Below are 18119 nucleotides of genomic sequence, written 5' to 3'. Positions count from 1 at the left end.
CCGAGTTGGGGCAGATCCATGATACCTTTCATGTCTCGCAGTTGAGGAAATGTATTGCCGACGAGTCGGCAGTGGAGCTGTTAGAGGACATTCAGGTGGATGCAAGCCTGAACTACGCGGAGAGACCAGTTGCGATTGTGTATCGGAAGATCAAGGTTCTGAGGAACAAAGAAGTGCCTCTGGTACAGGTTCAGTGGCGGCATCGGAAGGGATCCGAGTTGACCAGGGAACCGGAGCGGGAGATGCGGGAGCAGCATCCAGAGTTATTTCAGGAATGAGACTTCGAGGGCGAAGTCGGATTCTAGTGGGGGAGAATTGTAACATCCGGGATTTCAGGTATATTAATTATTCTTTTTATTTTGAGTTTTGTGGAAGGACTCGGCGAGTTGGTGCGTAGACTCGCCGAGTTCAGACATGGTTTTTCACCCGGATTGATGCCCGGACTCGGCGAGTCTCCTTGGTGGACTCGACGAGTCTGCGTTGCTTAATGAAACCCTAATTTCTCGGGTTTGAGTCCTATTTAAAGGGTCTTATGGCCGTCATTTGCGCTCATTAGTCCCCAGAGTGAAACCCTAGAGCATTTGAGTGATTCAAGTGAGGGAAGGAGCCATTGTTGATCTTGGAGTTGTTGTCTACCAAGGGAAGAGGAGATCTAGCCAAGAGGAAGCAAGAGAGGGGTGGATTCTTGAAGAACTAAGGTCGAGGACATCACAACTGAGGTACCTTTTCGAATCCTTCTTTGTTATTGTGATGTTCATATAGATTTAGGGTTTTTGAACCCATTTGTGGCTAGATCTAGCATCCTCATGTGCTTCCTTGTTCGTAGACAAAGCGGATTCGGAATTGTCTTTCATTCCAAGGCTTAACTTGTATCCATGCGCTTCATATTCGCCCGGAGTTCGCTCCAAGAAATATAGCCATCCCTGCCCCCTCACGTCAATCCCACGAGCCTCTTATCCATTCTCATTCAATCACGGCGGGGTAGCAAATCAAAATATCAAAACTCACATTGGGTTTAGGGATAATCAGGCTCAGTTATAAAGTTGTACTTTACTTTCTAATAAAGTTGGTATACTATATTAGCTTCTATCTTCAATATATGTAGTGATTAATCCATATATGGAATTAACGTAGGACCCAATTCTCTTTCTTTCTGAAATAATTGTTTTGTTGTTATATAATACATTTCTCCACTAGAATCCAATGGAATTTCGAAATGAATAAATTTTGATTTGAAAATTATTTCAATTCAAATAAAAAATAAAAAAATGCGTTGCAGAACGATCTATAAAACAATTGATACCATTTCATTCCTAAACTAAATTAGTAGTCCTTCTAAAGTCCACTTCTTCCCCAGGAACAATATCACCATTTTTGTTCAATAAGATACCAAAGTGGATGATTGACTCATTCCATACTAGAAATAATCTCAGGAAATCCTTTGATAACACGGATTCCTATTTCTCAATGATATTCCACGATCAATACAATTGGCTGAATCCCGTGAAATCATTTCATAGAAGTTCATTGAGATCTTCTTTTTATAAAGCAAATCAACTTCGATTCTTGAATAATCCACATCACTTCTACTTCTATTGTAACAAAAGATTCCCCTTTTATTTGGAAAAGGCCCGTATCAATAATTATGATTTTACGTATGGACAATTCCTCAATATCCTTGGCGAGTTCTGGCTCTGAATCTGGACCCATAGAGGTCCAGAGCACCTCCTTGCCTAAGCTTTATGTGCATCCATGGAGGTTTTGGGTTGGGCTCAATGTATTTGAGGCTAAAACACCATTAATGAGCTATTTGATGCTTAATGAGCACCAAGACTTGGACTTTACGTAGTTAATAAGCTTAAGGGGACTGGATCTATAAGTTACTAGAGTGGATCTGACCTTAGAAGGTCGTTTGAGGTTGTGCATGGAATGCACTTGCCGAGTCCACTCCCAGACTCAGCGAGTTGGTGCGGGTTGTTCAGTGATTACGAACCAGGGATTGAGTAATCGAGTCGGGTGAGTGACTCGGTGAGTCGGAAGAGATTCAGAGGGATCGGGTTCCCGTAGGGACTCGGCGAGTCCATGCCAGACTCGGCGAGTTGGTTCAACCGTTGACCGTTGACCGTTAACCAGGGTTGACTAGTTTGACTTTGTAGTGTTAGTCAGCTAGGGTCAAGGTGGTATTAAGTAGAGTTATGCTTGTGTTGTAGGAGGACGATAGCTCGAGAGATCGAGCACTAGTAGTTACGAGATTTACGAGTTACCGAGATACGCGAGGTGAGTCTTCTCACTATACATTACCTTGAATAGGTGTTTCGAGTTAACCAGAGGGTCTCATGTGCTATGTATGAGTTTATGTGTTGTCTTAGAGATTTCGTGCTATGTGTTATTTGTATGCTGCATGATTATATAGACCGGGCCGGAGGGCCCAACGATACTGACCGAGCCGGAGGGCCCAACGAGCTATGACTGGACCAGAGGGTCCGACGAGCTGCGGGACTAGAGGGTCCCGCTGAGACATCTTGACCGAAGGGTCGGGTTTAGCCTTGAGTGGCGTATTTGTGATATGTGGTATTTTGGGGAACTCACTAAGCATTTATGCTTACAATTGTTGTGTTTGATGTCTCAGGTACCAGCGAGGACCGTGGGAAGGCGAAGGCTTGACTTGTACACACCCACACCGATGGAGTTTATGTTAGAGAGAACTTGGGATTTGTTTGAAAACACTGTTGTTATGGTTTTGAAATTATGATATGATATACATTTTGTGATTTAAAAATGAAAAATTAAATTGGAAATTTTACGTTGTTACAACCAGTCTGTGTTTATGGACATTTTCACCTAAGTTGGCGGTCACTAAAAATCATGGGAAAATTTATGAACAAAATAGACTCATTTTCCTAACTCCCAGAATTTATGGATTCTGATTTCGACCTGTTATGAATTTTCTATAAATTTTCTAAGAACAGTAATAGAAAATGTTAACAACTGAAAAATGCTAACAATTTCATTTCAACTTGTAACATGTTGAGCAAAGTGTATATCTTTATGTGAATATATGTTATTGCAAATAAATGACATTTTGTCTTGGTATATAGACATGCATCAGTTAAGAAATCGATTTTGATATATATATATATATATATATATATATATATATATATATATATATATATATATATATATATATATATATATATATATATATATATATGGGATATAAAGATAACAAATTGTTATAATCAAAGTACATCCATTACATACAAACATTTGAATAAACTATGTTAAATATAGTTTACGTACATTACCACTACTGCCCTTTTTTTTGATAAACAATAATAGGTATAGTTTATGATACATTGCATAACACACTCATACAAAAAGGGTACATTTATACGAAAATAGATTTTCATTACATTACACGTAAATTCGTTAATGACTTTGTGAGACATTCGCTTCACATTTACCAATAAGTCTTGTATTATAACCAAAGTCTCCTGGAGGGAGAGCATGATAGTTGTATATAGATCTATATTGGGTTTGACAAACCCACACCTTAACTGCATGCAACAGTTAGACCGGATGGTCTGGGGTGACAAATGTCATAACATTTCCGACGCGTGAAGAATGTCGTTTCAGGCCAACTAGGTCATAGCATGGTTATAATAACTCACAGAAAGTATTAACAAACATAGGAATTTACAGGATTTTCATTGAAATTAAAAGAGTTTATGCCGATTTAAACTTGCATTATTTACTATAAGTAAGAAAGGTTACTTATACATATCGGTCTTTAGATATAAGACTACATTACTCATTATAAGGAAAATATTGGATTTTTCTGGAACAAACATTACATTTACAAGAGAGAGGCTTTTATCAATACAAATCAAAAGCTTATGAACTCACCAACCTTTGTGTTGACACTTTTTCAAACAACTTGTATTCTCAGGAAATCACTAAACAGGTAATCAAGTGCATTTTGAGGATGGGACGTTAAGGTGACAACATTTCATATTTCATCAACATATTGTAATTGATTTGGAAACATGTAATCCATACAATGATGTAACTCTTTCGATTATATATATGTTGGTTGTGTATGCTTGAATTACTATTGTCATTGTGGTTATGATGCTACACATGAAGTCCTCCACCCCCGGATGTTTCCGCCATCCTTGGGTTGGGGGTGTGACAGATAACAATCAACATCAATTTCATCTTCTTTTAATTCCAAAAATGGCAAGATCATTTTACGAATTTTCTTACCAATTTCACAATTCAAATGCAATTGAGTAATATTAAAATAAATCCTCTTAGCAATTAAACAAAAGATGTTACGTTGTTTTAAAAGCTTTAAATTGTCTCGTTGTAAACAAATAGACTCATCCTTAGACCTAGATAGCTCAGACTCTATCTTCTCTATCCACATCCTTCATTCCTCACTCTTGGATGACACTCTGCTAATTTGATCCGTTATGTTAACGTTTGATAGGCAAGTTTGTTTCAAACTTTCACTTATATTTGAAAAGGTGAATTTTAATCGTTTAATTTAGTTTCATAATTAGATACAGGAATATTAAGAGATTCAAGGATGGAATGTACCTTATTAATCAGTTGATCACATTCGCTAATTTGTGCAAGAATGGGCTTCGTAGTGAAGCAGTTGTCATCCTTTCTTCCATTCGCTTCTCTTTGTCCTTCATCTGTTGCATACCCTCGCATTTGGGACACGTCATTTGTCACCATAAAACACTTTCCACCCATATGTGAATCCCCTTCATTTGCCACAAAGCTCTTTCTGTGAGTGGGCCTTCTAACCTCTTCATCCTCTGAATCAGTGGACCATACCTCCACTCCACAAAATTCATTATTATCATTATTACCCTGCACAATCAAAGCATGCATTGATTTATCATCTTTCTTTTTCTGCTTGATTTCCTCAAGATTGAGAAGATGGTAGGCCTCATCATCTTCTCCCTCTTTCTTCTCATTCAATCGCCTCATCATGCACTCTTTAGCCAAATGATTCTTGCCATGACAGTAGTTGCAGCCATCCATTCAGACCTTAGCCCATTCATGAACGTTATCTTCTGCTCGATGATTTCACATCCAATGCCATGTTTCATCATTTTGCTCAAAAGATGATTATAGCGATTAAACGCTTGACTAAGATTTTCATCAGTCTTCTGTGCAAAAGCACCAAACTCAAATAACAGGAGCATTTGAGTAGAATGCTCCAGATCTGCATCTGTTGAATAGAACTCTTTAAGACTGTCCCATATAGCTTTGGTTGTATCACAAGAACTGACACTGCGAAAGGTATCAGCCTGCAATACGAATCTAATGATTCTCATTGATTTGATGTTGCTTTGCAGCTTTTCTTTCTCGTCTCGAGGAACTTCTTTGACATCAAGAAAAACTTGAATGAGTTCGGCTTGAGTTATAATCTTCCTTTTCGTTCCAGAGTGAACAAAATCTCCAATAGTAATAGCTTGCAAGATCAAGTAACCATTATCTTCTAAACCTAGAACATAATCTTCAAAATGAAGCGCCCATACTTCATAATCACTGGGAAAGAGAATGTGAATTCTTGTTGTTGACCCAATACTGCTGATGGAATTTATTTGAGAATCGACGTACGAAATTTTAACAAGATCTCTGTAACCTGTTTCAGAATCAGACGTGTAAAAATATAGGGTAATAAAGAGATCATAGTGTCAAGAAAACAGAGATGACGACTGAACAAGATCCAATATTAACAGAAACCCTAGTAGCTTCTTGTAATAGAAGAGATGTGTATAGATTACCCAGTCTCCTGCTCTGATACCAATTGTTAGGATAAAATCCTTAAAGATCAATAAGATTCAAAACAGGAGTTAAAAAAGAACATGGCAACAATTCAAAATAAGATGAATGATTCAAGCTTCACAGCCTCAAAAGAGCTCAATTAAGAACTGCTACTGTAGAGGCGTGATTAGGGTTTACAAAACAATTTCAAAGATAAAGAGTTAACCTCCTACAGTGCATGCATGCACTATAAATACATAAACCTTAATTAATGAGATGGCTGTACAGGCCTAATACCGTGTACATAACAGACTAACTACTATAAGCCTAATGACGCAACTTCTAATACCCAACAGAGTTCGAACATAATGCCCACTATTCTTGAGGAACGCCTTGAGAAGTAGTGCCTACAACACAACAAAAGAAATATTAGGAGAATATTACTCAATACTAACCTTGAGATAAGGTAACAAGTAAAATATACAACTTCTATCAAAATCATGATTCAAATTTATTCATCAAACTATCTGGATCCTACTACGAGAACACTAAAAGATACACTAACACATTAACCTAGGTTGAGGTTACAACGAGTGCTAACTTAAGAACATCAATAAAATATTTTCCACACTTACCAAACCTCTAAACTCACCAACATTATGTTGACCCTCTCAAAATTACATGTATTCCTAGATCAACCTACAAAGATAAAAGACTAAAACACAGAGTACAGACGATTGTCAGACTATAAAAAGGAATAGGATCTTGACACGAAGACCTCTTCCAGAAAGCCAACAAATTCTGAAAGTCACGTTACTTGGTGTTTCCACAACCGGGTCGATGGTGTGACTTGGAGGCTAGTAATGAGAGAGTTTCCCATAAGTTAGAGCCCTTAAATAGGGCTCAAAACCGAATATTTAGAGTTTTAATTGCCTAGATTACGCCCTGCGTAATTCATTAAACCTTCATTACACCCTTCGTACTCAAAAGCCCCGATTCTCCACTTCAACTTCAAACAACCATAACTTATTAGTTTCAACTCCGTTTTCTACATTCTTTATATGCACAGAAAGGCATTGAAGAGCCCCACCTATCTAACTACGTTTGAATTAAAACATACCGAACTAAAATTCTTAATTCATGAAAGAATAAACATCACTTCTCCCATTTTACCCCTTTACCTACAAAATACAAATCGAGGTGTTGCATCTCATAACCAATATTATCAACATCCAATAGGGTCTAAACCTTATTCCCTTAAAGCCCAAAGCCTTTATTTGATCATTTTATTGTTCAAAATCCTGAAATAAAAGATTTCTCGAAACAGGATGTTACATTATGTGTATGTGGACATGTAAAGCGAAAACCAATTCTATTTCGTGCGCAAAATTTGGTGAATTGAGAGTTGTTTTATTCCCTACGATTTTCGATTGGAAAGAAATAGATTTTGTTTGTAATGTGTTTGATAAAGATGGTATGTTTTGAAAGTATTGGAAAAATTACGATCCAATGTGCTTTATTGGAACAATCCATAAAAATGTATAATTATCCAAAAAGGATACGTACCATTTGCGAGCACCATTGCTTAGGACGAAGAAGTCCATACGATGTATGTGGTGTTGTTGAAGAATCACAATTAAAAGGATAATTAAATATGACTTCTGAGTAAACAAAAATTACAATCATTAGACCCTTACTTTTAATTATACGTGATTTATTTTGTTAATGTAGTATTGTATGATCACTTGAAGTTCAAAGACGTAAATGTGGAATAAAGTATCTTGTGCGGATAAACATATAGAGATCTTTGGTGTTCTTACCTTTCATAGTGTATTGTATGATCTGTAAATCCTTCACAATGAAACCAAATAGATCAAATTCAAATGAAACATTATTTTCAGTTCCAAAAATTACAAGTCTTGTTTGAGTTTTGTGGTCGAGCCCAAATGGTATTAGAAGTATACGAATGTTGTAATTTGCCTCAACCACGATTATTAATCTTCTTGCTTGGGATCTTAAGAGTACTTGTCTTTGATCATGGGCTTTTAGACTGTGTATTGAAATTTGAAATTAGGTAAAAATTGGTTATAGGAGAGTTTAAGATCGTTATGGCAATGCTTTTTAGGAAAAAAAAATGTGGGAAATAGAAAAAATACTTTATTCTTATTTATATTAGCTGTGATTGTGTTTGATTATTGAACTTGAAAAAGAAATTATATTTTCTGAAAGAGTATAATTAAAAATACTAGACAGCAAGAGCATCAAATTAAAAATAATCGACTCTGCTGGGGATCGAACCCAGAATCTCTGGTTCCGTAGACCAGCGCCTTATCCATTGGGCCACAGAGTCAATTTTGACTTTTCATTACTGATTTGAAAATATATAACTATGAAACCCTACCAAGTCGCACACTCCTGTTAAGTGACAGTGCATTCATTAGGGCAACCCTTGGGTTGGTTTAAATTAAATTTTTAACTGCCATCATTGTAGTTTTGACATATTTAAATAAAGTGCATCTTGTACCCATTTAAACCATAATACATTTACAAGAGATATTTTGACCTTATTTATAATCTATGATTAATGTTTAAAAAACAAAGAAATTATACCTACTATAAATATACAACATTTTTAAGATTTATACTTTTATTTTGTAACGTTTTAGGGTTAACGGATTTTTTTAGCTAGAATTGTGCAAAACCATTAACAGCCTACTTATTTTATAACGGCTGAATTTTTTGAGTTTACCAAAATGCTATAAAATAAAAAAGACGATTACAACGGAATATTAGCTCCAATGTTTTGCACAAAAACAGTTCAATTAAGCTTAACTTTCATATTTTTATTTACTACCCTATTAAACGAATACATGACACTAATATGAAGAATAAAGTCATTACGTTGTTTACGAGGATCAAAAAGTGTCCATGATTCTCAATCGTCAAATCGTCCAACAAGTATTCAAGCACACCACTTTTAAACATGATTATTGGTTCAATTGACCATCAATTTCACCTGCTCTACACAACAATTTATGCAGGGTCAACCCAACTAGGGATATCAACGGGGGTAAACGGGATGGGGATTGCATCCCCCACCCCTGCCCCCAAAAATTTTATGTTCCCCCGCCTCCGCCCCCGAATTCTCCTTCTGACCTCCATCCCCGCCCCGATTGATTTTGAACTATCTTATTTGGGCTAAAAGAAGTTTTTGTTTGAGCTAAAAGAAACTATTTTTTTGGTAACAAATAAATATTTATAACATAATTTTATATGTTACAAACAACTTAAAAACATGTCTTTTGTTGTATTTTTGTACGTAAAAATCATTTTATTGTTTATTATATTTATATAATTAATATATGTCAATTTATATAATTTATTAACGGGACCTCCACGGGGGTTTCGGGACAAGACTACCAACCCCCGCCCCCGCCCCCGAAATTAAAACGGGGGTTAATCTTGCCCCCGCCCCCGCCCCCGAAATTAAAACGGGGGTTAATCTTGCCCCCGCCCCCACCCCTGTCCCCGATTTTTTTCAACAAATACCCCCATACGGGACGGGGCCCCCACGGGATCGAGGTCTCACGTGACTTTTTGACATCCCTAAACCCAACTACATGGGAAAGTTGGGCTTAGGCCCAAAGCATCAAAAAAATAGGGGTATATTTTTTATGCAGCAAGTCATAATATATATATATATATATATATATATATATATATGTGTGTGTGTGTGTGTGTGTGTGTGTGTGTGTGTGTAATTTTGGCCCAAAAATTAAACCCAATTACTCCAATAGTCCAATCCAATAATAAACAACGTTAGGGGCATCACCGATTCAACGATTCTTGACTCTTGAGCGCCAAGTTGAGTAGCGCAATTGTCAATTGAATGCAGTCGGGAGATCGAGGAGACGGTCTACCAACGTTCAAATCGATTCAACATATTTTTTGTGTGGTTTGATTTGCTAATTCCCATTCCTTCCTCTCAATTTCTTATTCAATCCTCTTTTCAATTTATTATTCAATCTTCTCTAAAACTTATAGTCTATACGTTCAATCGATCTTTCAATATCTGGTTTTTGATTTCTAATTACCGAGTTCGACAACAAACGAAGGGCGGAAGGGAACCAAGAAATCAAACACAACCCGTGACTGGAGACACAGTCCGATTGCGATTTCTATTCTTCATTCTCATAAACTCAAATTTTGGGTGAGTTTTCTTCAATTGACTGTGATTTTGCTAAACTAGTAAACTTTTAGCCATCAATCATTGTTTCTTTGTTCTTAATATGATTAATTGAATATTGTGATTTGTTGTTTGAGTTGCAGGCTTGGAAATTAGGATTTTCTATTGTTTTCAAATAGAAAATGAAGTGAACGATAGTTTCTGAATTCTCTTCTCAGTTCTCATCTTCTGCTCTTCAACTGATTAGGGTAAGTTCTCTACTTTTCTTCAAATGATTTTTTTTCTGTTTGAACACCAAACTTGTTGGCTGCTGCATCAATCTGTCAACTCTAAATATGGTTTTTACCGTTTGTTTTAGGAGTTAGGAATTTTTTTCTTACCTGTTGGATCTACTAGATTACAATTAAAAAAAGTAATCTTTTGTTTCTGAAACAAATAAAAGCATCAAATTATGTTGTTGGTATATGGGATTTATGGTTTACTTCAGGTGTAGTTTCTTATTACTATGGCTTATGGTTTGTTTATGATACAAATTTCAGAATTACTTTTCTAAAGTTTTGTTCTTGTTTCTGTGATGTGAATCAGGACTTGGGACTTGGGAGGCCGATTTTTGTTTATTTTGAAATCTTGAAATCTACTATTTTGTATTTTAGTCTCTTGAAAGGTATATATATTTATTTCATTGTAGTGTTATTAGTCAGTAGTTGTTGAAAATGGATTTTTATTTCTGATTGTATGTTTTATTTTTCAGATTATCGACATCTTCAAAGTGGGAAATAAAAACGAAAACTTTGGTCAGGTTGTATCTTTCTTTGCTTAGCTTTTATAACTAGAATTATTGATTTTTTTTTTCTTTGCTTAACTTTTATAACTAGATTTGCTGATTCACTAGTAAATGGTGAATTTTCTAGTTTTGAATTTATTTTAAGTTTAGTTATATAGTATGATATTTTGTATAAAGTTAATTTGGTAAGCAAAAAGTTACAATCCAAAGCAATGCTTCTTGATGTTGCTGTAAAAAATTTAAAGGGGTTAATTAATTATTTTGAAGGATATAGGGAAAGTGAGTTTGACTTTGCTATTAGTGAAGCAAAAGAAATAACAAATAGTGTTAAAGTTAAACCCAAATTTCCTCAAAAACGCAATAAAAAAAGAAAAATATATTTTGATGAAATTCCAAATACCGAAAGAGAACATCAATCTTCTCAAGAAGCATTTAAAAGGGATTATTTTTTTATTTTTGTTGATATGACTCTTGTTCAATTGAAAAGTAGATTTGAACAAATGCAATATTTTGAATCGATATTTGGTTTTTTGTTTGATGGTTCCAAATTAGTTTCTTTAGTTAATGATGAATTAAAAAAATGTTATTTAAATCTTGAGTTCAATTTGAAAAACGGGGAAGATTATGATATTGATGGAGATGGTTTATTCATTGAGTTAAAAATTTTACAGAAAATGTTGTCGGATGAAGCATACAAAAGTGGAAGTCCTTGGACATCTATTCAAATAATGGAGTATGCAAGAAGATTGGATATGTTCCTTAATTGTTGGTTGCATATATGATATTATTGACGGTGCCGGTTACGGTTGATTCCGCGGAAAGACGTTTTTCAAAATTGAAGCTTTTGAAATCATATCTCCGAAGTACAATGACTCAAGAAAGATTGAATGAATTAGCCATTTTAAGTATTGAAAGTGCTTTTTTAAAAAATATTGATTATTGTAAAATAAGAGATGTTTTCGCTTCAAAAAATGTGCGAAGACATCGTTTTAGATGATTTTTTGTATATTTTGTTTGTATTATTTGTTTGATTATAAAAATCACTGCATTTTTATATTAGAAATTATTGCATTTGTTTTATTATATGTTTTTGTTATTGCACGGTACACATATAAGGGCATAATTTTTTTATCTCGCCCCGGTAGTAAAAAACAATGGACCAACCCTGAATTTATGTAAATATGTTGTACACCTTTTCATGTCATTGCCCATAATTTTTCCGACCTCTCTCATTCGATTAAATTATTTGATAACCGATTTGACATCCTTAATTTTCTGATCAATTAAAAACTTTTTCTTTATATTTATTTAAAACATAATATCATTTAAAAGGAATATATTAATGCGAAATTTATGCCAAAATATTATTTTGACGTGAGATAACATTAATATCAAAGCATTTCTAGATAAACATGTTTCATTAATATTTAAAAGCTTGGATGTCATAAGTGTATAGAAAACATAAATATAAACTTGTTTTTACGGACCTTACAACAACTTATTATATTAATGACTTAAACTCTTCGAATCTCTAAGCATATTCAAATATCAGTATTAAAACTTAATAAAATTTGGTGAAATGTTAATATGGGTATTTCCTTGAAAGAAAAAGTTGTGAAATGTTGACGAAAGGAATGATGTGTCATTGATATTGCATGAAAGATTAAAATAATGAAAGACTTAGTACCTCTTAAGGTCGTATATCGAGTTCCGACGGGCTAATATCAAAAAATGATAAAAGAACGTTACATCATTTCATGAATTTTAATTTTAGTAGATTATCCAATGTGAAATTTTTTCAAAATTTATTTCAAACATATTTCCTTCCTTAGAAAATTTTTCAAAATTTATTTCAAATTGTAGTTTTGTATATTATTACTTTTTCAACACTATTCATGCATTTGATAACTTCTATTATACAATTTTAAAACTCTCATCCGGATCACCCTATTCAACAACCCGCCTTTGTCGGAGATACGTGTAAAACTCACTTTATATATATATATATATATATATATATATATATATATATATATATATATATATATATATATATATATATATATATATATATATATATATATATATATATATATATATATATATATACTAGCAGCATACCCGCGCAAAGCGGCGGGGCGTGTAAATTCTTTCGGTGATATGTTTCCTCTACAAAAATGTTATTTTACAAAAGAAAATACATGTCGAAGACAAAATAATCAAACTATGGTGTTATTTGGGAGATGAAATCATTTTTTGTTCCTAGACGGTGGGCTTTATAGCAGAGGTGGAAACAAAGAGGTATATGCGATTGGAGGGATATTTGAATCAACATGCTAAATTTAAGGATATCTAAAAGGGTTGAAAATTTGAATGAATCCGGGATTTGAGGGAACCATATCAAATTGCTGAGAAATATAAGGAGATTTGATGATAAACATTTGAATTCAAAATGTGATTAAAATTTAATATTATTTTATTAATGGTTACTTGTACTATTAGCTTTATCATTTGGACGTCTTAAAAAAATATTATTATTATAATCAATCTATTTTTAGAAATAGTTAGATTTCTTTTATAAGATAGTATATATATATATATATATATATATATATATATATATATATATATATATATATATATATATATATATATATATATATATAGGGAAAAGTGAATATACCCTTAAGGGTATATAAGCTTAGGTACTCAAACTCATCATACTACATCGTTTTGTATCATATATAGATATTGTAATTGTCTAATGTTCTTATAATTCAACTTCTAACTTGAATTAATTCAAAGATTTTTATAAATTTCATATTTATCTTCCTCTTACATAATTGTCATTTTCAACAATAATATATATAGCCTACTAAGTGTTCGACAAAAAGATGTGATGTAAGAGGAAGATGATAGTGAAAATTTAAAAATATTGAATATAAATCAAGTTAAGGATTGAAGTTTAACAATATTATAATGAATATATCAAACAAAACGACGTATTATTATGAGTTTGGGTACCTAAGCTTATATACCCTTAAGGGTATATTCACTTTTCCCATATATATATATATATATATATATATATATATATATATATATATATATATATATATATATATATATATATATATATATATATATATATATATATATATATATATATATATATTGCTATAAACATATGCTTTCGTGTTAGATGCGTAAAATGGCAACATATACTTTTTAATTCCAAGTCATAGATAACTATAAACATGAATGTTTATAGAATCTATTAACCTAAAGATAAAAGTATAGTGTTATAAACAATAGAAAAATGAGATTAAATTTGTATTGTACACATCTAGCCCATTTTAAAACATCGAAGACTCAAAGAGTCAAAGTAAACCGTTAAGCTTTTTATGTTAAGTTCGGCACAACTAATACTAAAAAACGATATAACAATATTATTTTGTTAGCTAAATCTCAATTAAAGAATTATTAAATGAGATTACTATTCAACATAACTTCATGCATTTGATAATTTGTATTATCCTATTTCACAACTCTCATCCCCATTAACATACCCAACCACCCAACTTTGTTGTGCAAAACCTAGTTTAGATGAACAAAATCAAGATTAGACAAAAATACATCAAAAGGGACTTTATTTTGTACAATTAACCAGTTTTCGGTGCAATTTATCGATATTCTTTTGTGTTAAATGCATAAAATAGTAACATATTTGAGTATTAGTTTTTTTCTCTATAGAAAAATATATCTTATTTTAAAGTTTTCAAGCTATGCATTGCAACAAACATAAAGTTCTATAAAATATGTTGCTATAAAAGCTAAAAAAAAATGAAATGCGTACTTTTATAAAAGTACACAATTCAACCCATGTTATTAAGGTTGTGTTTGACGTCCCACAGCTAGCTGGTAAACTAGTTTATTTTTCGAACTTTTTTATGTTGTCATGTTTGGTAAGCCAAAAAATAGCTAATAAGCTAGCTTTTTGAAAAGCTACTTAGACTAGCTTTTTAGGAGCTTTTTAAAAAATTTCCAAATACACCCTTAATTAATTATAGAAACACATACTCTTACATGTCATTTTATGTAATTTTATATATTTCAGCTAGTTTTACCAAACGTTATTTTTTATCAGTTAGTTTTTCAGCTATCAGCTAGCTTTTCATTTAACAGTTAGCTTTTCAACTATCAACTAGTTTTTCAGCTAACAATTAACTTTTCAGTTAGTACGTCAAACATAGCCTAAGCTAGATCTTTTTTCTTCAAGTTTTAAATTACATGTTTGGGTATGGTTTTTCATTATATTTATAGTTAAATATAATACTAAAAAAAGATGTAACAAAATCTTTTCCTTGAAAACATATAAATCAATATTTTTATAGTTTTAGTCTCCAACAGAAGGTGGGATATCGTTTTGTAAACCTATATTTAGCCATGACGACATTTTGAAGCTCATATCATCCGGTTTTACTGTCGAAAAGACATAAATACCCCTTAATCTTGCTTCTTTTCATTCCTTGCCCATGAAACCCACCACTTTCGAAAGACCCATTTTGGTAATTCACTACTATATGCAAATGGCATAAAGCCCATGATGCACATGTAACGGGTTAGTTTTTACTGACACATTATCTTCTTCGTTTTCCTACCCATTTCTCCCCCCTCACCGTTTTCTCTATCTCTCAGTCAGTCATGGAGCTCCGCCTCCGGAGGAATCTTCCGGCAGAAGCTTTTATGTTGTTTTTAGTGGTTTTGTTGAGGAACTCAGTTGTCGGTGCCATTACCAGTAAACACCCATGTGATTTTCCGGCGATCTTCAACTTTGGAGACTCCAATTCCGACACTGGTGGCTTATCGGCGGCGTTTGGGCAGGCCGGACCACCCCACGGAGAGTCCTTTTTCCATGGTCCGGCCGGTAGGTACTGTGATGGCCGGCTTATTATCGATTTTATAGGTATTTATTATACAAATCACTTTCTTTTACATATTCATTAAGATATTTCTTGGGTAAAATCAGAAAATTGATGTATATATTGGATAATCATTAAAATAACATAAAGGGTATTATTATAATTATAAATGACAATATTTACCATGTTTAATTATTTATCAATAGTAAAATGAACTTTTTGGATTTTCTCTATTTGGCTAGTTTCATGATTTTTAATAATGATATGATTATCTCGCGATAAAAAAAAAGTCATTTAATTGTACAAAAGATTTATTTTTATATGACCTGAAAACACGACTATATTCTATTCACGTGACAGACGATTTAATGGTGTCCCTAACTCGTGTCCAAAATCGTATAATTGGAGCTGCACGTGACTGAATGGCATAACAATACTTTTTTGTTTTTTAATAAAAATTTTAAGATATGAAAGATCTACTAAGTTATAATTATAGATTATATTTCTTTTATAAATGTTTTATACTTCTATTTTTTTTTTCCTGTATCATAACAATGAGAACTGTTAGAAATGAATTGTTTTTCCCAGTAAAAATCTGTAAAAAAGAAAAATATGGTATGATAAATAAATTAATGAAATTATATTGTATATTTGATGATGTGTATTTAACCATAAATAAAATTATATATGACCTTTCAATTGAACTAGTTCACCGTACTCATTAATATAAACTTTATGTTAATTCTAAGGTAAAATGTACATTTCTATAATTCTTAAAACATTGTCTAGCAATTAATGTTTTTTTTTAAAAAAAAATTGCAGCTGAAAGCTTCGAGTTGCCATACTTGAGTGCATACTTAGATGCACTTGGCTCGAACTTCACCCAAGGAGCCAATTTTGCGACAGCTGGTTCGACCATTAGGCCACAAAACACAACCCTACACCAAAGTGGGTTCAGTCCTTTTTCTCTAAATGTTCAATGGTATCAATTTAATGATTTCCATCGTAGGGTACAAAATTTTCGCACCAAAAAAGGTAACATTTTTCATATAATTATGATATCTAATAATCATATTTATAAACATTTGTGTGGTTTATAAATTTCATTGTGTAGTTGATGAAGTATTTAAGCGTTTGATGCCCAAAAGTGAAGACTTTTCACGTGCTTTATATACATTTGATATCGGGCAAAATGACTTGACTGCTGGCTTATTCCAAAACTTATCTCTTAGGCAAGTTAGGGAGTCCGTACCTGATATAGTAGGTCAATTCAAAACCGTTATCAAGGTGAGTATAACTCTTTTAATTTACATAAAAAATCTATGAACCGATTTTATTCAAGATACAAATATTATTGTTCATATAATATTTTAATTATTACATTTTGTAACGAATTTAGTTTTTTTATTAGGATATCTATAATCAAGGAGGGAGAGCATTTTGGATACACAATACCGGTCCATTTGGGTGTCTACCATACGTCCTCGATCGTCAACCAGTCACAACTGGACAAGTGGACAAATATGGATGTGTGGGCCCATTTAACGAACTTGCTCGATATTTTAACCTTCGGTTAAAACAAACTGTAGATCAACTACGTGAGCATCTACCAAAAGCAGCAATCACATATGTCGATATTTATTCAGTCAAATATGCACTGATTACCCAAAGCATCAATCACCTACGTGAGTGATTTTATTCAATTCTTTAATTTAAGATAAATCTTGCATTATTTGCAAATAAGGTACAAGAAAGTGTTGTGTTTATGTGGTTTAAAGACTTGTATGTTTGTTTGAAATTTAGGGTTTAAACATGCATTGAGAGCTTGTTGTGGTCATGGAGGAAAGTACAACTACAATGTACATATTGGTTGTGGTGGAAAGATCAAAATCAATGGTACGGAAATCTTGGTGGGTAAAGCTTGTGCAGATCCAACGGCTGCGATAAATTGGGATGGGGTACATTACACCCAAGCAGCCAATAAATGGGTATTTGATCAAATTGTAAATGGATCATTTTCTGACCCGCCAAGCCCGTTAGGATTGACCTGCCGTAGACAACATTAAGGTAGTATTTGGCTTTGATATCCAAATTTGTTATAGGTAGGGTTCTTAGTTGAAATTATTCAAATTCTAAGTTTTAGGGACTTGAATTAAACATGCTTTATTTTTATTATATTTATTGAATATAGATGGTGCTTATAGTTGTTTTTTTTTTTTAATTTGAATTTTGAACTCGGGTTTATTTTATTAAATGTTATTTCAAATGATAATTTTAAATTATCCTGAGATGTCTAATCTTTTTCGAATCAAGTTTGAGTCTTTATCATGAACACTCATCATGTTGTTAAATCAAATTCAAACTTAGGAGTTGTTTGATTAAAATAAATCCGTTAGTGTTGAATGATTCTAATATTTTAATGGTTAAAAAAAGGCAA

The 18119-nt window shown here is 32.9% G+C and overlaps 1 protein-coding gene and 1 non-coding gene across 2 annotated transcripts; one reads left to right on the top strand and one right to left on the bottom strand.

The window, feature by feature from the left end:
- Window positions 1–8067: 8067 nt before the first annotated feature.
- TRNAR-ACG (transfer RNA arginine (anticodon ACG)) lies at window positions 8068–8140 on the bottom strand. The gene has a single exon. It is a non-coding gene; the product is annotated as a tRNA-Arg (tRNA).
- Window positions 8141–15375: 7235 nt separating this feature from the next.
- LOC145013055 (alpha-L-fucosidase 3-like) lies at window positions 15376–17883 on the top strand. Its single transcript, XM_078971860.1, has 5 exons — window positions 15376–15726; window positions 16505–16717; window positions 16797–16969; window positions 17094–17367; window positions 17486–17883. The coding sequence occupies exons 1-5, from the start codon at window positions 15465–15467 to the stop codon at window positions 17746–17748; spliced, it is 1185 nt and encodes a 394-aa protein (XP_078827986.1). The 5' UTR covers window positions 15376–15464; the 3' UTR covers window positions 17749–17883.
- The last annotated feature ends 236 nt before the right edge of the window (window positions 17884–18119 follow it).

Source organism: Lactuca saligna, chromosome 8 (genome assembly GCF_052625555.1).
Source record: "Lactuca saligna cultivar CGN05327 chromosome 8, ASM5262555v1, whole genome shotgun sequence".
In the NCBI taxonomy this organism is placed as follows: Eukaryota; Viridiplantae; Streptophyta; class Magnoliopsida; order Asterales; family Asteraceae; genus Lactuca; species Lactuca saligna.
This window is presented reverse-complemented; position numbering and strand designations above follow the sequence as displayed.